The 22,998-nt window shown below is 44.0% G+C and overlaps 1 protein-coding gene across 1 annotated transcript in view; it reads left to right on the plus strand.

Annotated features, from left to right (window-relative positions):
- The first annotated feature begins 5,746 nt into the window (after positions 1-5,746).
- LOC121833168 overlaps positions 5,747-22,998 on the plus strand; it is a 70,402-nt gene continuing 53,150 nt past the window's right edge. Inside the window, exon 1 of the mRNA XM_042286281.1 lies at positions 5,747-5,912. Coding sequence (XP_042142215.1) covers positions 5,747-5,912 — 166 coding nt within the window. The remainder of the gene's footprint in view (positions 5,913-22,998) is intronic.

Genomic DNA, 22,998 nt, shown 5'->3' on the forward strand with positions numbered 1-22,998 from the left:
TGCCTAGGTCCTCCTGACATGACAATACTTTAATATTGCTGTTTCTTAGAAACTCGATTTTATAGCTGTAGTCCTGCTTCCCTAGAAACGACAAAAATAACGCTGATGTGACGCCGGTTGTTTACGAAAGCTTTATCCGCAAGGGTAAAGTTGTCATGTCTATGCCCCAACGAACCAGATAGCTTCTCAACGTGGAAAGTTGGTTCACTTTCTTTTAATTTGTTAGTTTATCTTCATGCCAGCATCTCACGCCATCATACTAAACTTTTGTTTACGACGCGTCACTGATATTGCGAAGAGGTTATGGATAAATTAATTTTTTCTTCGTTCCCAGGCTCCGAATACACAGACGTCGGAACCACGGTCGTGCCAGGTTTGACAGAGAAAGATAGTATGTACAGTTTCAATGTTTTTTTCCTTAACGCTAGATAGAGTCCAAGAAGCATCTGAAATTGAATACACCTTTTTCTGTTTCTAGCTGAAAAGTAAGTCGACTAGCACAAATTCAAGCTTAAGTGTGTAGTAAGTAAAGCGGTAATTCCTGTACCGCCCATAGGACGCGAAAGGGGCGACCGCAGCTCCAATCGAATTCCCTGAAGCATGGGGGCGGCACTAATGTCTAGATGGCGGCGCACCAAAACAGTTCGATGGCGCCATTTTGTTTGGGCGTGTGACGAGTTCGTTAATTCGTGCGCCGCCATATTGAATGGGTCCCATTTCATCGGTTTCACTCGTTGCTGGGTTTTCCTAGAATTTGACCTGAAAGTCAGTGGCTCGAGATTATCTGGGTTCATGTAGGTTCGCTTCTCATTTCTTCGCACGCATGGAACGTGCACGCAATACGATATGCAATAGTTGTCCTTTTGTGCTACTTTCATTAAACTGGATGTGAGTGCAGGCACCCACAGAAAACTACTATTTGATGATCAGTGTTGTATCGGCTTATGAAATGTGCTGAGCCTGACTGAGCAGGGTCGCGTTTTCCACCAGCTTGGTTAAGCAGGGTGGCACTCTTCGCAGACTTGTCCAGGAGGTCAATCATCATCGTTAATCCTATTGTAATCTTGAAGTTAAGGCGGAACCTGGAAATTGAATCTGTTTCAACAGGCTACCCAGTTAGTACACTCTGTCATAAAAGATTGGCGGAAAAGGCCAAAACACTGCATTCAATTTCAATGTTATTATAATTACATTAAAGGTGTTGCATTAAACACTGCACAGATAAAACATAAAGAAACATGATAGCCACCTACTGACCTACCGCTTGTCACACTTAGCTAATAAATATTTATATGATGCATGCAGTTATCTTTTCACGTGCTCCATATTCTCTGAGAAATAACTATAGTCGGATGCAACCTGAGAACAATCTTTTAGCTCCACCCACAAGCGCAATGCGCCCATCTGAAGTGCGTCCGCCGTCGAGAAAGTAGTTCGCTAGCAACGTTGCTTTTTCTTCCTTCAGGAAACGTGTCTTAAACTACTACAATATTTATTTAATTCATTCAGGACATTTAAATATGTTAGGATACGTTTTTGTCAACGAAATAGCTGTTTAGTAAAGAAAGAAAGTAATGTCCAATGTACCGTTTTCCCAATTCATTTTCTGTCCAAGATACTGTCTAACATACCGTCTTCTCACCTCTCAGCAGTGCTAAGCCTCGCGCCCGCTTCGAAATTTTCGTTGGCGGTAGCGTCGCTGGATTCTCACGTTGTCGCGCAAAAACTGCTGCAAACGCAAGCCGATACCATTAAGATTTCGTGGCGTAACCTCGGGCACGTAAAACACGGTGCAAAAAAGCAGAATAATTGTCACGAGAAACTAGCGTCGCGTTGCTAAGGCCAGCAGCCATGTTGAGCTTTTTTTTTTTTTTTTTTTTCAAAAGGATCGCGATTGGTGCACGGAATTGTGACGTCATGAAAACGATTGGCTGGCGCTTCTCGGCGTAGGATTACATTTTCTTCTGAGAGGCATTTCCGGTTTTTTCTTAGCTTGCAACCGACTATAGAGGGTTAATAAATTTCGCGGTTTACTGGGATAACAATAAAAATTGTCACAAGTCTTCAAGCAATAACAAAGAGCGTCAAAGAATTCAAAAATTAAGATGTAAAGTAAGGTGTGTTCAAGCGCTTACTTCGTTTTATATCACCCACACATAAGCATGCATAAAGCAACATATCTTAAAATAGAAAATTTTGAAATAGAGCCGAGTGCTCGCCGCACGTTGTAATGAGTTAAGTGTCGCGTTACGGGTACGTACTCCATACATAATAGAAATATATATTGCGATATATCGTCGTACTGAAAATATTTTACGTGATCTGACCGTAACTATAGCGACATGAAACTACTTTAGACCTCCTTCAAATAAATCAGAAACATTCGATACTGTGATATCATATTTTCAATAATCTTTCATTGAAAACAAAAACAACAAAAAATCCGAAAACTGAGGCTTAGCGTCCATCATTGGTATTTAAAACTACTTGGCTACGTATTTCGAAAAACATTGTGCCTGACTTGGCATTGTAGACGGAATGGCAAGGGTAAGTATTAATATTCAAATAACTTTTTTAACAGTTTCAATTTTGTATGGGGAGCAAAAACTCAGCAAACAACCAGATTACTAAGAGCACCAGAACGACATACAAAACCACCCCGTGCGCACCGCGCGTCCCTTCTAACTGTCACGTTTTTTTTTTTTTTTTTTTTTTTTTTTTTTTGTGAGGAGATTTTGGATCCAGCGAGAACGGCGACGCGATGAGTTCTTTTATTAAAGAGGAAGTGAAAGGAAAAACAAAAACAAAGAACTGGTAAGGTCATTCATAGCCTTTAATAAACAAAATAATAAAATATTTTATATTTATTTAAAATAAAACAAGCTTAGCCGCCCTCCGTCGGGGAAGCAACAAGCGGGAGGGATGTTTTGCCTTGATGATTGCTTTTTGAGCAGTTCTCAGGACAAAACATTTGCGTGTTTATCCGTATGGTGCCGTCGCTATGCGCGACAGACGTGCAAGTGCAAACATTATTTTAAAAAAATGAAATATAACTGCTATGGAAACCCTTGTCAATCCTGTCCTTATTGCTGTCCTTAGAGTATCGATACCGCTGGCAGGGCATTCCGGCAAGCTAAATCGTTAAAGTCCCTTTCCGAAATTCACTCTGCCCACTTTGTACCTATCATCGTCATAGGAATGGATTCTGCCGTAATAATGGCGGCCCTCTAGTGACTGATGAAGAAAGACGTGGAAAGTGCCCCTGAGCGAATGATTCCAGGACTATAGACCCTCTTACTGTTTACAAACATAAACTGCCGCTTGTTCCCCAGGCGACATCCGGCCGCTCCGTCTTTGCAAGCCTGTCCAGCTTGCTTATGTAACCAGTGCTAGAAAGCATTAATGCTGCACGGACAGAAAAGTTTAACATTTAACAAGGGCCTTCGGCTGTACAATCTGAAGGGCGACTCCGGTCAATATTTTTGGATGTGGTATTACGAATGTTTTCGGCTAAGGCAGTATCCCTGAACTTCAAGGTATATATATATATATAGGCACAAAGTTTGGTTTCGGGCGTCGACGGCAAACCCAAAACCATAATTTTCTGGGATGGCAACTGTAATCATAAGCCACGCGGCCGCTACGTGACGTCATCGTGGTGTGGCTTTACGCGACAGAACGAATCAACCGCCACTTCACTGCGACGTGACGTCACAGGGGTGTTGCACCAGTAATCCTGGACTAAAAGCAAACCCGCTTTCCACCTCCTAAAGAGCAGATGGTCTCATTTCTGAAGGCCGACGACCAGTTCGCGCTTTCCACTTTTCCCTCGATCCCTCCTCTCCCATATTCTACCCTGTCCACCATTGCCTAATTCATCCTTCCCCAAGGTGAGGAGGATCTTCTGCCTTGCAGAATCTCGTGTGTGATCGTCGGCCTTTGAAGTCAATTTTAGTAGAGTACGCGGCTTCAAGTTGGCCTAATATTTCGGCTGTGGTCATATTTCGTGCCACTAAAGTGATACCAGTCATTCATTATGGTTTTACTTTCGAACGGAGGGGCCATTTAATTATGGTCTTGTAGAAGGTAGGTTGGTTAACAAAAATATTCAAAGATTTCAGCAGATCTCGCGCTTCTTTGTACTTTTTTCGATCACCTGGAGAATTGGTCGTTAAACGTTTCATTCACCCATCAAGCAGGGCTGTTAAAGGGGTACCAAAACGCAGTGGCGTGGTTCGAGCTCTTTACCCATTGTTTCAAAGTCGGCCAGCGAGAAGCGGATTACATATCACGCTCGTGACGACTATATAGTTCACTCGTGTCCAAGGGTGCTGTTGTGCGAGCGTTGCCGCTTGAAGGCGTCAACGCCGTCTAGTAGTAATCGTCAACAATTTGCGACCGTCAGCGTTCGTATTGGCATTTCGTTCATAGACTGTCGTCTTGCGTTGCTCATATATTGAAATACATCTGACTACTTTTCCAGTTTTTAGAATTTCTTCCTTTTGATTTTCATTTTAATTTCAACGGCGGTATAATTATTTAACTCCGTTCCTCCTTTAAAACATCGTGATTGATTTCTATTAAATAGCTACTTGCGTAAGTTCTATTAAAATAGAAAAAAAAGCGGTCACAGTATTGGCCGCGCGTTACGGGACAATAGCTCTCTGTTTTACCTTATTGCCCGCACTAAATTGGCCACGGAACCAACCCTCCTCCCAAGATGAAAAATCATCTTCCACTGCTGGAATCGCGAGCGCACCGGCATCTCGCGGATAACTGGCTAGGTTCCGTATTCCGCTAACTGTTTCAAAAAACAATTAATGGGCAATCGGTATACAGTTCGTCGCTGACGCCGTAACATTAGTAACGTCTGCCTTTCTCCCTCTCCCAAGCTCGGGCTTGGAAGCGCGCTTCGTACTTTTCACCCGAATTTTTCACATCTACCTTTCTCTAAGTAATTTATTTAAGGCTGGTACGCAACGGTGTCTTAAAAAAATTGAAGCAAAACCGGTGCGGACACGAAATCTCCGCTGGATTACATTTTAGAAATACTTTCAAAGTGCTTCTTTGTCTTTCATATTAAGCGGACCAATGTTTGCTTCTTTTTTTTTTTTTTCTCGGTGCTTTCGTCAGAGTCTGCAAGGAGCGATCTGTACTGGCTCCTGATTAAAACTTCGAGCTTGCTTGTTCGAACGCTCTTACATTGATATTTCCTACGTAACGTGATTTCCTCTCTGTGCTAGGAAAAGAAACCAAATAACAGAGGAACTTAACGATCGGCATTTTTAATAGGTAATACGTTTTGGCAGCCAATTTTTATGATTAAGCCGTCACGAAAAATCGTCACAAAGTATCGGCATGAAGAAATCGGACGTGAATTTCCCCAGTAAGTTCGGCGAGAAAATAATTTCACGTGTCAATTTTACCACTGAGCCTTGTAAGAGGAAATTGCAGTCACGTGACCAACTCTCGATGTTCTTGATTTTTTTTTTCAACCCAGGAGTGTTAGGGTGTAGAAGGAGGCCCAGAGAACCATGCCAGAAGGCCTACTAAACCCAGCTAAAGAAAGCTGTCGTGATGGGCAATGAACACACAAACACAACAGAATCACAGCCCTACGCGCTTACAGTAGTAAAGTATGAAATGCAATGAGGACGTTGTTTTCCAGGTCGCTGGCCGCTAGGTGTTTGGTAGTGAACGTCATAGCTGCGCAGTTTTATATGTGAAAACATGGCACTGGCCCCTTATGTTAAGGTTCCGCAGCTTGCAAAGGGGAACGTCATGGCTCACCCTATTAAAGTTAGACGAGTTCACTGGAAACCAAGTTGTCAAACTAATTGCAAAATGTGGGCAACAACAATTTAAAAATATTAAAGTTTTAGTCCACACCTTCCAAACCGTACTGGAGAAGGGTAAGAAACTCTTTAACTCAAAATGCTCCATGACACGTCTGCTGAGCATACGCTCTATAGTACTGCATATACTAGATATGTAATATATAGGATTGTCCGGCGTCACAGATGACGTAGTTACGCCATGACCTTTGTGTACAGGGGCAGCAAGGGCAATTGCCCAGTGCCACGGAAATAAACCAGCGGCAATGAAGTTACCAAACATGACAGTCATAACTGGAGCCAATCTTGTTTCACCAACATAAAGCAGCATGAGATGGGCAGAGTCTGGTCTTCGTCACTGGTTTGCATTAATGCAACTTGATGGCCTCAGCAATATCACCAGGTATGACAGTTAGGGTTATCATGATCTCAGTGTTAGATTCGGAGTCAGGAGGGAAAGGACTGGAGAGAACAGGGTTGGATGCTGCGCACAGAGAGGAAGCGGGGCTACAAAAAAAATTTGGGAGCGCCTGGGAAGCACTGATATGGTGACCGTTCTCCGCGAACTCGGAAAGGGAGCTGGCCTTTCTTTGGTGTATTACACGGGTCCATAATGACTTTGGGAAGGCGATCGCTTTTTCAGTAACAGTTTCCAGCTGTACACTCTGACAGGTGTATATTATAGATTTGAGGATTTTTGCACCTGTTTTTCTCGACAGGGTAAGCATGGAAGCCTTTTGTGGACCTTTTGCTCTCTGGGCTTCGCGAAAGAGAGCGCTTTTTAGGGAACCGAAATGTCAGGGGAGATTCATGGATGTGCATATTGTGTCCTTGTTAGCTTGGGTGGAAAAAATTCTTTTGCTATGACGTCCATGACATCAAGCCAGCAGTAGTATGCCTCATCAGCAGATGGGTTGTCAATAGCACTGCTCTATGGGACAAGGTCTAACTAGCTGTAGTGATGGACGTCCATCGCGGCGAACATTTGAATGATATTGGCGAAGACCCTTTATTAGGGAAACATACGAGGCTATCGAGGGCTATCGAAGCCAGAAGATTTCAGGTCTTCGGACCTCAAGTCACCTGACGTTCGTTTTTACGCTAAATGTAGTAGGTAAGTGATGTAACGAAAGTCCACTTAAACATACATTTAGGGGGAAAATTTATGTCACGTGACGGGACCACTTCATGTGATTGCCATCACGTGGCATATATTTTTGTGATGTGTTAGTAGGCGACCGGCATACACATTTCGGGTATCACGGTCAGTGTCAAGATAAACGAGCTTTACAAATTATTTTGTTTTTCTTGTGACAGGACCTATAAAAGAATTATTGAAGCGGCCATCGTCATGTTCCTCATTGCAGCAGCGGGAGCTGGTCTATTCCTCATTTTGATTTCCGGTAAGTGGAGATCCGAAACAAAGCTATAAGACAAACTATCTGGTAGTATAGGAAGCGCGACTCTCGGAGATCGAGCAAGCGGTTGCCAGATAGGAGGAAAGAGTGTGTTTTCTCAGCTGAATCACTGACTGAAATTACACAAACTGTTTCCGCTTCTCAGAAGATCATTTGCTATTGCGGATCAAGCCCGCATTGTGATAATTACACGAATACAGGTTGGGGCCCCTTTGGCCATGATCAATTGGGAAAAGGCACCAATTTCAGCATATGATTCCTGCTTCCGCAACGCAAGGTTTACGTCCACTTCCTATTGGAGCATGGGATATTACCTCTTTGACACTCTTGAAAGGGACAAACTCTGAGTATAATGAACGGGCAAAGTAAGCGAGCAGGAAAAAAGGAGCAGCGGCAGCCTTGGCTCGTGTGCCTAATAAAGCTGGGGCAAATTATTTTAGGTCAAAGGACGCTGAAAAAAAAAAAAAACTTGTCGTAGTGAGTGCAGTAACCCCTCTGGGGGCGCAAGAGGTGTTGTGCGAGCATTATGCGTGCATTATATTTTGTTACTTTTTTGTTTTGTAGAGCTTTGGATATTTTGAAATACTTTGCCTGATGGGGTAGGTGTGTCACGCTGCTTGAGGTGACGTCGACTATGTCATGTAAATCTTTATTGAAAGGGGAGGAGCTTTATTCCGCCCGTTTCACCAGCTGATGGCTGTCGTGCGAAGTAGGGACTTTATACATCTGCCGCGCTAGCTATTGTTGCGTTACGATGCAGTCCATAATGTCACGAGGTTACGTTTACTTGGAGTGCCACCCATCCTCATTAGAAAACCAGCTGCAAGCGCTGAAGGTCACCATGGGTCCCGTTTTGGTCACCACTAAATCGAAAAAGAGATGTAGTTCGACCTTCGCGGAATGAGCGAATATAGCATTTGTAGACGGTTCTTCTCCGAACATGAGCGAAGAATGCGGTTCGTCTGCTAAGAATTGTAATTCGCAGTCGAAACTAAGACAAGAAAATCCCGCACGTCGCCTACTAACAAATCGGAACAAAAAGTTGCCGCCTGCTGTAAATCCACCACCGCAGCAAAATGAGATAAAGCGCAGGGTGAATTTGAGATCGTCTTCTATTTTATGTTTGCTACCATTAACAATCCACGTTTCTCTGGCAATTCTTAAGTAGTGTTTTGCTGTGCACCAGCTGCCAATGACCAGCGAATGAAGAAACATTAAGCACAAGCGCTTCCGATTCGTTCACCCTTGTTGGCTTAAGACTGGTGCTTGCTCGATTGACATCTAAATCCTTTTAGCTCAACAAGAAGCTCTTGTTTTAAGAACAAAACAAGAAAGAACGCTTTTAGTTTGTTCCCCTTGTTGCCTAACCTATGCAATAAGAAAACATAACACCTAGATTGCTTAGTTGATAGAACATTCTACTGCAAATGAAGAGGTCCTTGGTTGAATACCAAGGCCAAGCGGATTTTTTCAGTAGCGCACCAGTTTCTTAGCCATGTTTAGAGATTTGTGCTTGTCTTTTGTCCCACTTGTTCTCCTTCCCCAGGGATCCTTATCGTTATTCTTGTCCTGCTCGCTGAATCATAGCATTAATTGCATTAACACCAAAACCTTTATTGCTATTGGTTCGTGGCTGAGATTTCCTCACCAAGTTAGACTGCTCGCTGAATCATAGCATTAATTGCATTAACATCAAAACCTTTATTGCTATTGGTTCGTGGCTGAGATTTCCTCACCAAGTTTTTGTCTGATTGTGACCTTGCAAAAAGATCGAAAATGTTAAATGTTTTGGTCACGCGCCAGCTTTAATACCACGCCTGAGCAGCATCCCAGAACTCTGCCGCTCTCAGCTTGACTGAATTCGAACCCCTACTGCCGCAGGCTCTTACTATCGTAATATTATAGTATTGACTTGCTTTCCCCTTCACCACCATGCCTCCGTAATTAATATAACTTATGATATAATTATGATATTGCATGATTCTATACGCTTTTGCATCGTCTGCTCTGAACATGTGCATTCTTTACGCTGTCCTTGTCAGCCTGTAAGGTATTTTCTAGTTCTATGGGTGCATTACGCTTTCCGCATAATATCCAGTCCTCAGAAAGATTGGGCGTTCAATGTGTATACCAAAACAAAATAGCACGTTAAGAACGCGGAATTTAATACAATTCCACGCGCCTACTTAACACAATGCTTTTTGTAACATGCATTATGATCCTGAACTCTGTTAGCTGTAACAGACAAGCGGCGGCCGCCCGTAGCCCCATCGCTGCACAGCATGCACCGTCAGCAATTCCGCGCATGCGCCGTTTGGGGGACTCGCTCTTTATGCCTCCGAGCACACCTTTGCATTGTCGTCTGCTAGGAGCAGAGCAGACGACGCCTCACCGCTTGCAAATCTTCGCTGAACACGATTCCGTGGGCGCCTCTTTCAGACACTGATTGACTAACAGCCGTCTCTGCTCCTCTGGTACCCTCGACATAGCGAAGAGGTCTTAAACTCATTCTACATAGGCGATCTTTATTGGGGCAGATTTCAGGGTTATTGTGGCTTAAACCATGTGTACGTGTTCTCTATTTATGTTTTGTTTACTTAGAAATAGACGTGTGCAACGCATGCTTTAGCAATACGTGTTCGCGGACCAGCAGGAGCGCAGCAGTTGCAATACAGAAATAAACCGCTGACTACAAGTTTGTCCGAGGTACAAAAGCAAACAAATTTATCTACCATTATATGTACAATTTGTGGCGATGATTATCCTCAGCCCGGAGAAGGTATTTCCGTGAGTCATGGAATCATCCACCGCGTAAGAGGCGCCCATAAAACCGTGGGCGCCTCTTACACGGCGGTTCAGTGGACACCAAACCGTGTTCAGCGAACAATGGCAAACGCTGTGGCGTCGTTTGCTCTAAGCCTGGCAGACGACAAAAGCGAGGGTGTGCTTGCAGGCGGGAAGAGCGAGTCCGCCCCGCAGCGCATGAGCGGAGTTTTGGACGTCGACTGCTGTGCGGCGTGGAGGTACGGGTCGGCCGCCGCCGGCATGTTACAGCTAACAGAGTTCACGATAGTTCCGATCAAAATAAGGGAAAAGATATCCTCACAGTTTGCGTACAACGGTTTTATGACTCCGCAGTGGAGTTTTCTTCTGATGAAAAATTAACTTCGTTGACTGGTTATGAGGCTCACACATAAACGAGGTTGCTAAAATTTTGTTTCCCTGTGTACGTGCAGCGTTGCTTGAACGCCGCTTAAACGCCACTAGTCATCTAAAGGTGGTGTTTACACTAGAATTCTCAAAAATTACAGAAAATGTTTGGTTGTTTCCCTCTAAACCTTTCACCTGTTTTCTTTTTGTTTAATCACATTCATGGGCGTTTTGGGACTACGTCTCTAAGAGTCACAAGACATGCTTTGTTTTCTAGATAAAGAATGTAAAAAAACTGCTTTTACCTTATGTTTTGTTCAACACGGAGCACAGAATAACTAAGATGAAAAATAAAGGGTCGAGCAGCCTTGAGTGTAGTAGTGATCCCGTTCAAACTCCCCCCGCATGACAGGCATCAAGGAAATCGACACCACGATTAAAGATGGTTCCCTTGAATTCACAAGCGCTTCGAATAATGGAACAAAACTAACTTCAGTGACAAGGGCAACCACTGCAACAACGACAAGGACAAAAACGACAGCAAGGACTACGGCAAGGCCTAAAACAACAATGGCAGAGCCTACAACAACGACCACGGCGAATACTTCAACAACGCGTCTTCCTTGTACGTATCCGAGCCATATGCCACTTTCTTGAATCAGTGTATATATTCGACTGCCATGCCTCCAATCGTGCGATGAATGACATTTCAATAATTGGAACTAATGCCGTTTAAGATGAAAAGTGAGGTGCCACCTACTATAACTCCGTTCCGCTGTCCTTGTGGAGCGCAAAAACCGCTACTAGCCATTCCAGCCGATCCAGCGTTCTGAAGCAGTCACGTGACTACAAGCCTTTGCTCGTTTCTGTGCCCCAAACCGAAGGTCACGTGCCACTCGTACGGCATTCAATCGGCTTCGATGTATCGTATCGTCCGCTGCGGTACTTGAGAGGTGAAAAAGAGGACGCCAGATGACGTTGCAGCACGCACAGTTTTAAAGGATTTGAGAGCCGTCGAGATGACCATTTTGGCGAACGACAGTTGGACGTGTCACGCCAAACCCTAGTTCATATACCCTAGTTACACTAGCGCTCTCAGCTGACATTAAGCCAACGATCATTGGGAACTTCCAACAGTCATTGAGTTCAACTACGTTGTCCGGTGTTACGCGGTGCAAAGGCTAAAGAGCCTGAGTTGAAATGAGCTTCAAGGGACAACCTTGAAACTGAAACGAAACCAACACTGATATCACATTACCTTTCTTTTTTTTTAGTGATGCATATGAATTATATGAATACTTTTCAACCATTAAAAACGCTTAAAAAATAAAAAAGAAACACATTTTTTTTTGTTTTTAAAGTAAAGAGACGATAATAAGAACATTTCGAACGAATTCAAACGAGAGGCATACTAAACGGCTTATCCGCACTGCCATCACAATGGCCGCCGTAGACGAACCTTGGCGTCCGCAACGTGCAGTGTTCGCTCTAGTGGCAGCTCTGGCCCCGTATCATACCTCTTGCGAAAATATTTGCTCTTACGATATTTTTCAGATACCTCCCCCAATCTTCTGCAAGAGTAAGTGCTTTAATGGCACTGATCATGGGTGGCGATTTGCCGGACGCCGCCATCTCTAGCTCTTTTGGGGTCAACCCCCATCAGTAAACTGAGATGCGCCAGCTCAGTTAAACTCAACAATTGTTAGATTCTCAACGTCAGTTTGCGCCGCTGTATGAATCCCTGCCGATCTCGATTGGGTCAGCGGTCGTTGGCCTAATGAGCCTTAAGAGCGCTACTGAAACCAGAGTATTAGATCTAGCAGTGGATAAGCTTCATGAGACAGTGGCGTTCAAAAACGGTATTTCGATGCTGCCTGCCGGCGAGCCGGTGCGGGAGAATAGCGTTTCGGGTGTCAGCAGCGTCAACGCCTCTACGGGCATAAAAGAAGGACCTTCTTTGAACGACGCTCTTTTTGTGCAAGCATTTGCGCAACTTTTAAGTTTACCAACGAAACAAAAAAAATTAATAGCGGCTCGATGTTTTAACGCGATAGCGCTAAGGACATCGTGTCGCAGAAAAGCCGGTGTCAGCGGCGTTGTGACGGGAAAAATCTTGATTGGTCAATAAGGTCATTAAGTAACAGCCACCTGACCTCGCACGGGAATTTAAGAAAAAAACACAATGCTTACGTGAAACGTGACGTCACGCGTGGTATGAAAGCGATTGAAAAACATGACATGCAACGCTAATTAAAGGTCGTCGAATGTCTCAAATGATTTCACATGATAAAGTATTTCATTACCCCTAAAAAAGAAATGTAAGCATATTTGGCGAGATTCGAACCAACGACCCTTCAGTTTGCCAACCAGGCACGCTAAGAACTGGGCCATCTTCGCTTTTTTTTTTTTTTTTTTTTTTTTATTGCCACAGTAAAAGTTTGTAACACAATGACATACAACAGAAACATTTTTTTTTTTAAAGGAAAAGCGCCCAGCCTATACCAAGGCTTGAGATGGTCGTTAGTTTAAAAGTCTTTTAAGGCCTTCAGTTCCTCGAAGACAGGTAACCACTCAGGGGGAGGAATCTTGGCTTTGTAGACAGCTGTTAACTCACACACAGTTTGCACGAAATATTTTCGCACAGGTCCTACATTCACGTCAGCATGTCTTACAGCCATACGACTTTTCCAGATGCTGTGGAGGCCAATGAGCATGACTGTATCTAAAGGAATCGTATCGTCAGTCTGAACTTCTGTATTTAAGAACCGAATACCGTCCGGGGTGATGGGAAGATCTTTTTTTATGGTCCTCTGCAAGACATCCCAAAAGAGCAGGGCGTCCCAACACTCTAGAAAGACGTGCTCAATCGTTTCCGGTTTTTGGCACAGAAAGCAATGAACTCCCCAAGGAACAAAGATCCCTTTATCTTTAAGCCATGTCTTCACAGGAAGAGTATTAGTATGGAGCTTAAAGAAAAAGGTTTTAACTGTCGGCGGAACGTACATTTTCTTGACGCGGCTAAGAACGTCACGCTCACGGCGTTCACAGAATCTGTTACGGTACAAAGGTACAGGAAAAAGAACATCGTATAAATCCCCCGATAGACGCTTCCGCGCGACACCAGAAAGATATTCTAAAGAAAAACGCACAGACAAAAACTGAAATGCGCTAACTACTTCACTCAGGTAAGGGCTGAGATGGCACGCACTGCGTTTAAATGACGAGACGACAAAAGAAGGTATTTGCTCCGCCAAACAGGTTTGTATCACAGTACGCAGAAAAGGGTCGGCTTGATCCCGTAGAAACATGAATCTCGAAACCACTTGCTTAAGGAAAAGCTGTGACAAGGAAAGTCGGCCTTTGGTGACACGACAAAAAAGGTTATCGCGGCTTACTCTTTCCCATCCAGACTGCCATATAAATACGGCAAAAACACGATGTAGCTTCTGAATGTTGATGCGGGAACAACTGATTACTTGAAGGACATACCAGATTTTGGCAATTAAAAACACGTTACACACCGTGGCCCGAGTAAAAATGGATAAGTCACTTCCTACCCATTTCTGCGCTTTTCCCCGGGTTTCATTGATGACTGATGACCAATACGTATTGTTTGTTTTATAATGCTGAAGAGGCACTCCAAGATAGGGGACAGGGGTGAGCATGAAGCTAATGTTTTCGAATTGATGGGGCCTCGTTGCCCATGACCCGTGCCAAAATCCAACACATTTCGCCCAATTTACAGAAGCCCCGGTTGCTTCACAGAAACTTTTAATCACACACACGGCCTCTGATATGCTCTTTTTGTCGTTACAAAATACAGCCACATCGTCCGCATAAGCCAGCAGTTTGACTTCTTTGCTGTGCAACCTAAAACCTTGTATATCTCTATTTTCAATTATCCGACGACAGAAAGGCTCTAAATATATGTTAAATAATAGAGGTGAAAGGGGACATCCCTGCCTTACAGATGACAAAACTGGGATGGGTTGGGTAAGGCGACCATTCACAATCAGTTGCGTGGTGCACCCACTATATGCCATTCGTACACCAGCTAGAATAACTTCGCCAACCCCAACGCGGTCCAGTAAATCAAACAAAACATCATGATGTACGCGATCAAATGCCTTCTCTAAATCTATTTGTAACATGGCTACTTGGCCTTGATCCATGTCACAACACTCGAGAATACTGCGCGCACAGTGAATGTTTGTAAAAATTGTCCGCCCTTTAATCCCGCATGTTTGGTGATCTCCTATGACGTTGTGTATCACAGCTTGAAGTCTACGAGCAAGCACTTTCATAAAAATTTTATAATCTACATTGCTTAAAGCAATCGGCCTGTAGTTTTTGACATTCCTAAGTTTTTCGTCGTCGGAAACTTTTGGAATGAGGACTGTGTGACTATTAAGGAAAGAAGGTGGCAATGTTTTTTTTTTAGAACGCTTCCAATATTACTTTATGAAGCTTTTGTGCTAGAACGTTCTTATACTTTTTATACACAGTAGCATTCAGCCCGTCCGGACCGCGTGATTTTCCGGACTGTAGTTCGTCTATAGCTGCTTCGATTTCGCTAAGTTCAATTGGCTGCTCAAGCCAAGCAGTGGTGTCTTCACCTAATCTCGGAATCAGATGCAAGAAGGCGTTATCAAGGTGACCCCGATTCGGCTTTGCGTCACACTGAAAAAGCTGACTGTAGTACTCGACAAATGCTTGCTCTATCACTTCGTCTTTCGAACTTAACGAGCCGCGATACTCAATTTCACAGACTCTCTTCTTACTCGCGTAGTGCTTTTCTCTACTAAGCGCTCTTTTCGTCGGTTGTTCTCCGAGGAGATATTTTTCAGCACGCGCTCTGAGTACCGCTCCTCTATACTTCTCAGTTCCTATTGCGGATAAACTATTTTTGGTAGTTTTAATATCGTTTATATATATACCGGGATATTCAGATTCTAACTTAAGGAGTCTCTTTAAATCTGCACGAAGTAGGTTCTCTTCTTTGTCCCTTAAATATTTTAGAGTGTGGGATCTTTCTAGAGCTGCTAGCTTGATTTCTTGCTTTGTTTCCTCCCATGCCTCAGCTGAGTTAATAAAATGCCCACTGGACATTTTCCCCAACAACGCTTCTAGCATGTTAATAAAAACTTCGTCGTCAAGTAGCTTAGAATTAAATTTCCACAAACCCCAACTGAAGCGATTAGTTTTTCTTCTAGCTTCGCCCAAAGTGAACGTCACCAGTGCGTGATCGCTGAAAATTATCGGCAGAACCTTGTACTCGTCCGTCCCAGTTAAAAGCTCGGCTGACACGTAAGCCCTGTCAAGTCTAGCGTGACTGGACGAACAAAAATGCGTATATCTGAGCGTCTCCTTCTTTTTTTGAAAAGTAGCAACATCAAGGAGAGAGTATTCATGAACCATAGTGCTCAGAAACAACGCGCTGGAGTCGCTATGTTTTGCCTTCGTTGATCTGTCGCTTTCCTCGCAGACACAATTGAAATCCCCTAACAATACTATTTCTCGGGCACAGTTTAAAAAGTTATGTAGACACTCAAAGAATTTTTTCCTTTCTTTGACCTGATTAGGAGAATAAACGCAAATGACCCTCCAAGGCTTATCAAAAATTACGAAATCGCATACAATAAGCCTACCGAAACTATCTGCAGTTATTACGTAATCCTTAGCATTCAGCGCTCTTCTGATGAATAATAAACACCCCCCCCCCCCCCCCGACAAGCCGTTAGCGTGACTAACACAGATATCAAACGTGGCCTGAAAGGGCTGCACTAGCCTCGCTGTGTCCTCCTCACTTTCTACTTTAGTTTCTTGGACTGCGAAGATGTCCAGATTATTGTCTTCGAGAACTCTTCGTACCTGGTACTGTTTACGACTCGTAGACATGCCACGAACGTTCAGAGTTCCAAATTTGACTGAGTCAACAAGCTGTGACATCTCCGTTGCACCACAAGAAGGACACTGCAAGCGAAGGTATCCTCACAAGCGCAGGCTATGCGTATCACAGTACCGGTGCTCCCTTTCCTCCTTGGTCTAAGGGGGGCTTCGTCCTCGCCTTCTGTGGCAAACGAAGGGATCGTCCTGGAGTCGTTTTCGATGGCGGTTCAGCTTCACTTAATCCCTTGAGGGTTCCTGCCGGGTCTTGATCAGTTTCCCTTGACCTTTTGACAGCCTGGGTACCAGCGTTGGTCATGGTAATGTCCGTCACCTCGTCGGCTCCTGTCTTAACCTCTTGCTCCTTTTCGGTAAGGGTTACGACGCTCGCAGGGTGGCCACAGACGGCTCCAGCGGCTTTAGGGACCGCTGCTTGCGTGAAAATCTGTTTGTCGTCACTGGGCCATCTTCGCTCTTTTGTGATGTTGGGCTTTTTTCGTTGCACTTCCTACTCATTGGGAGGAAGAAGATGAGAAACAAAGGGAGAAGGCGACGAGAACGGGGCCCGATAACGCTATCGCGTTATGGTGGAGCCTTCCTATGTTTCCCTCTTGTGATGTCATTACCTTACAAACAACAACTTCGATGGCGTTTCCAAAAAGCATGCTGGAAGCTTGAAATTGTAGCGCTTTGATACCAACACTGCCACCAGCGTCAAAATTTAGGTTCTTACATTAATCTTCTTTCTGTCGAGGAGAAATACTTTGCTGACGTCATAGCCAGCATTGGGCAAATTGTGGCAGGCCGACCACAGCGACGCTTCGATCGCGCACGTCGCCAATAGAATAAATTCCCACAGCAGGCACAGTCTGGTTGGTTCACGCAAGCCCCTTTTGTTACGTTAAATTACGTTACTAAATATTACGTACATGTTACCGGGATATCTGTGCTTCGTAGTAAGCGTGGCTTCCGGTTCAAATAAATATCCTGACTTATACGTAAGGTAAGAAAACCTAATAAAGCGGCACTGTGTGAACCAGCTTAATGAGCATCCAAGGTTCCAGTGGCTCCATCACGTCTGTCCATATGGCGGCTAATAGTGTAAAAAACCCAACCGAGCTCACGAGCCACAACAAAGCGCTTTGCGTTCTAGGAAGCTTGTCAACGAATTTTGATCTAGTAATTTTGCGCCGAAATGCTCTCCATGCCCCTCTGACTGTTGCGTTGAACAGTTACAACTTTTCCACATACTGAGCTCGCGGTAATTTATACAGATGCTGAAAGCGCCTATACTCAAACAAAACAAAATAACTGGAAACTATATGTAGACTCTAAATATGCTTTAAGTTTAATTTTCTATATTTGAACAAAAAAAAAATGCTCAGTGACTCGAGGTAATTCAGAACGATTGACCCGTGGTGCTCTAGACATTACACAATATTGTAAGGCGTTTTTGGTGATAGTGGAATATCCTAGATTATTCCGCTTGCCTACCCGAAAACGCAAGTGATATTCTCATCTTCCGCTTTTCCGAAAGGCCAGCCATGTTCCTGTTGCACTTGTGAAAAGTTTACCGCTCCCCTGCACTTCGCATGTTTTCTATAGTCTTGATAACCTTGACTGATTCTGGGGTTTGCGATGACACTCAGCAAGTTTTGAATGTAGGCATGTTTTTTTACATTAATAAAAACGGTGGCCGCCTCGGTGGCTCTGAGGCAAAGTGCCCGCTGACGGATCAACAGGAGGCGGGTCAGAATCCCGGCCGAGGTGCCCACAATCTGGCGCGGTTGCGGAGAAGGCGCCGTGTAACCGAGCTTTCGGATGCACGTCAAAAGATCCCCAGGTGGTCAATATTAATCCTCAGTCTTCGGCTGGGGCGTGCCAGATGTCCTTGATTTGAATGAAACGTAAAACCCCCAAATTCGGTAGTTAATTATTTGGCTAATTAGTATGTTTCTTGTAACCGCTGGCTTCCGCGGTGGCTGGCGGTTTGGTACGGATAAGTGTTTCTTGTTTTATCCTCAACCGCCATATTGGAAGGAAAGCCTTCTCTGAAACAATTGGTATATATTTAGCATGATAATAGTGACAGCAGAGAGCAGAGAAGACCAATATGCAAAAAAAAAAAAGCCTTGAATTCATGTGGGTAATAGAACACGTTGTTTTATGTCAAATAAAAATGCGATATGTAATAAACACTTAGCACTGTCACGATCAGTAGATATCGCAGAAAATATGTTTGAGTCTATATGAGGAACATTAAAATCTCCCGCCAAAACAATGTTGTCATTACTACGTGCATAAGTCAACCTATAAATTGTTATATCTTCTAAGAAACAAACATGCCTTGCTGGAGGTCTGTAAGCAGCACGCCCTGCAAGAGATATTTAGTCAAACTTAATCTTGCACCAAATTCTTTTTTGGTTGATGTTTGCTCATCAAAATTTTTGCATAGTAAGTTGTGTTTTAATAAAATGGAAACCCCTCAACTCCTACACAAAAGGTCTTAGTGTATAATAATATACCCGGCAGGAAAGACTTTATGATCTAATACATTAGAGCTCAAAAATATTTATGCTAATATATTTACATCTGGGATATGAACGAAGACCGTATGTTCCGAATCTTCGGTATTATTAATAGTAGTTCTTGCATGAATATTAAGTATTTTGAGCAGGATTCGTGAAGTTAGAACCGCGGTATTTACATTAGACTGGACTGGTTCGTCAAGCAGATAGTGCAGCTTGACCTGATTTGATGCAGAATCATAGACGTATACTCAGCAACCTCTGATCAGCTTGTCGCATCACAGCTTGTTTTAATAAGTTTGCACTGTGCCAAAACCTAAAAAGCTTGTTCGAGCAAAACGAACAAGGACAGAAAGATCCTCACTCATAGCTATGCCGATATTTTTTAAGCTTATACGCCGACAATAAAACTCCACTTGTTTGTTTGAATTAACAAAATTTTATATTCATTGGTCGTTTTATATCAACCTAAATAGGCTTAGATGGTAGGTCCTTTTTATTTCTCATGAGTGGATTTCCACCACCAGCTTATCTGAGCAGAGCTTGCGTACGTGGTCCTTTGACTGCTTTCATGTTTCATTTTCGTTGTCATTTATTTCGGAAAACAAAACAAAACAAGAAAAAAAAATAACCTCAGCGATTGAGCCTCAGAGTCAGCATATTTCGGTTTAAATATAATAAAATATACTATACTTGATAAGAAATGTAAGTCTCACGATCGGCCGCTGTTGTATTTTCTACTTGAAGAACACGCAGTTCAAAGTTTTGTATACAAATGTCTTCTTTTATTTTCTTTTAATTTTTCGATTACACCCAAAATTGTGTCTTGCCCTGCCTGAAGGTTTTGAACAGTAGCGTACACTTTTGCCAGAAGATCATCCCCCCACCCCTATGGGGGCCCGGGTTTGTCTCAATATCACCAGAGTGGCGCAATGGAATAACATTCAAACCTTTTTGAACATATTACAACGGTTAAACCAGCTGAACTACGAAATTAGGGAGAAAGGAGTAAAGACAGGTGATCGCTGGAATACCAACTATTTAATAAAGATTCTTCGTTTTCCTCTCATTGTCTACTGGCGTTGTGGCTACCTTCTCTTCTTCCTACTTGATTTTTCTGTTCCATCTCGGATACTGGTTTTCCGGAGGAATCTTTTCGCTTTCCTGTAGCGCAATAGATGGTGTACTAACGCAATTTTCTTCTTTATCTTCTATGGCCAAGGCCTCAAGTATTTCACGGGCGAGCTGGTCTTTGTGGTGAGCTAATATGGTACCCAGGTCGAGCTTGGCCTCGCACGTGCATGCTCGACAATGAGCGGCTAAATGCCCCGGCCCTGTTAGGGCTCTTATGTTTGCTGCATGCTCACGTGCTCGATCGTTCACGCACCTTCCCGTTTGTCCAATATACACACGCCCACATGACAGTGGTATGTTATACACTACTCCCTTTTCGCATTGGACGTACTTATTCTTATGTTTGGTGTTGCAAGTGCCGGTGTTGTTGGCCTCCCCTAGATTGACCTTCCGGCACATGGCATATCCCTTGTTTGGTGCCGAGCACACTACTTTGACGCCCTGCCTTGTGGCGATCTTTTTCAATCTATGTGTGACTCCATGAATATACGGAACCACCGCGAAAGGTGATCCAGGAACCTTTTTCCTTTGTGTTAGAGTCATTCTTTTGGCTGGATCTCTTGATGTTTTGGCAAAGTTTTTCACATATGGAGGCTAAGAAGGGTCTCGGATACCCGGCCTCATGGAGTCTGGAGATTTGGGTCTTGAAGCTTCGTCCCATCTGATGTGAACATGTTTTTCTGAGGCTAGCTGTGAGAGCTGAGGTGGCGACCCCTTGCTTCACATTTTTCGAATGTTCTGAGTCAAAGGGAAGGAACCCTTTCCCCGATCGCGTTTCGTACCTCCAACAAACGTGTTCCTTTTGGAAGTCTAAGGCCAAATCCAGAAACCTGATAGACTTATCAGCGGGAAGCTCGTATGTAAAGGTGAGGCCCATGCAATTTGTATGAAAATCCCTAAGAGTGGTGTTAAGGCATCCGTCTGATGTTTCATCAACTGGGGTGGTACATAAAATAAGAAAGTCATCAACATACCGAAAAATAGCTGCAACTCGTGGGTCTTTCATACCTTGTTGTATAGCAACCCCACAGGCGCCTAAAAAGACGTCGCACAAATATGGTGCCACTTTTGTCCCGATGCACACTCCACTCTTCTGGACAAAGTGCTGATCTTGGTAAGTCACTACCGTTGCGGAGAGGTAAACCCTTAAAATCTCCAAGAAGGTGTCAACGCTAACACCCGCTCCATTTTGGAATTTCGCAAGGCCTTCATTTTCAATGGTATTTCTGAGGACGTGCAACAGCCTTGCTTGAGGGATGGAGTAGTACATGTCCTGTACATCCAAGGAAAACCCCGAGACTATACTATTTCCTTTTTCTTCAAGATAAGATATTACTTGCTCTGAGTTGGGGATCCGGAATGGATCTTCTATGTGTATTTTTGAGAGATGTTGTGCCAAAAACCTTGAAACGCATGCTTGCCACGTTGTCCTTTCGGAGACTATGGCCCGAAAAGGAATGCCTTCTTTGTGAGTTTTGGCGGAGAAAAACACCGAAAGCTGGTCATTTGCCGCTCATTTGATCTTGGTGCAAAGGCTGGCTTGATTTTGGTCGAACAGGTCAATGATGGTTCTTTTTGCTGCTTTTGCCCTTTTATTTTCTACTTTTATGAAATTCTTATTGATCGCTTGTTGGGCCTTTTCTTCATAGATGTTTGAATCCAGAACCACAAAACCTCCTTCTTTATCCGAGACGCACAGTTTCAGGTCTTTGCTTCGTAACTCTTGAATGGTAGATCTGAAGCTCACCTTTGCCTTGCCCTGGTGTTTTAGGTTTTCAAAGGCTTAGATGCCCTCATCTATGATTTGAGGGCCTTTCTCTTGGGGGGCCTTGGCGGCTATCTTCCTTACGAGAGCAACGTTGTCCACCCTCTCGAGCTTGGGAGCGATGGCGAACTTAGGCCCTTTTTCCAGCACCTGTCTTGCTGTTGTGGAAATCTCTACATTGCCGATCACCTGGATCGGATGCTTCCTCTCAGGTTCCTTGGCTAGTCGATGTGCTGCTAAGAGGTGACGCCAAATCGGGAGGAAACTTTGAATCCATAGGTTCTCCGTCGTGTACCTGGTCATTGCGATGTGGTTGGAAAACCAGTTGTAGGTAGGACACCTGGCTCGCAGAACATCGGTGAGGAGGCGGACTTGCCGCCATTTTTCGGATCTGAGGATCTTGGACACTCTTTGAGCGTGCCCCTGGGATGGTTTTACCCCTCCAAAGAAGGATTGGACTTCAACCAGGAGGATCTTCTTTTGTATGCTCCGAGAGATCAGTCTTGCTTGGCAGATGGAAGTTGCAATACAAAGGCATAAGGCCTCCGGTTTCAGAAGGTTGAGATCTCCAGATCTCCAGACTCCATGAGGCCGGGTATCCGAGACCCTTCTTAGCCTCCATATGTGAAAAACTTTGCCAAAACATCAAGAGATCCAGCCAAAAGAATGACTCTAACACACGGAAAAAGGTTCCTAGATCACCTTTCGCGGTGGTTCCGTATATTCATGGAGTCACACATAGATTGAAAAAGATCGCCACAAGGCAGGGCGTCAAAGTAGTGTGCTCGGCACCAAACAAGGGATATGCCATGTGCCGGAACGTCAATCTAGGGGAGGCCAACAACACCGGCACTTGCAACACCAAACATAAGAATAAGTACGTCCAATGCGAAAAGGGAGTAGTGTATAACATACCACTGTCATGTGGGCGTGTGTATATTGGACAAACGGGAAGGTGCGTGAACGATCGAGCACGTGAGCATGCAGCAAACATAAGAGCCCTAACAGGGCCGGGGCATTTAGCCGCTCATTGTCGAGCATGCACGTGCGAGGCCAAGCTCGACCTGGGTACCATATTAGCTCACCACAAAGACCAGCTCGCCCGTGAAATACTTGAGGCCTTGGCCATAGAAGATAAAGAAGAAAATTGCGTTAGTACACTATCTATTGCGCTACAGGAAGGCGAAAAAAGATTCCTCCGGAAAACCAGTACCGAGATGGAACAGAAAAATCAAGTAGGAAGAAGAGAAGGTAGCCACAACGCCAGTAGACAATGAGAGGAA

This window comes from Ixodes scapularis, unplaced genomic scaffold (assembly GCF_016920785.2).
Source record: "Ixodes scapularis isolate PalLabHiFi unplaced genomic scaffold, ASM1692078v2 PGA_scaffold7__128_contigs__length_106722199, whole genome shotgun sequence".
Classification (NCBI taxonomy): Eukaryota; Metazoa; Arthropoda; class Arachnida; order Ixodida; family Ixodidae; genus Ixodes; species Ixodes scapularis.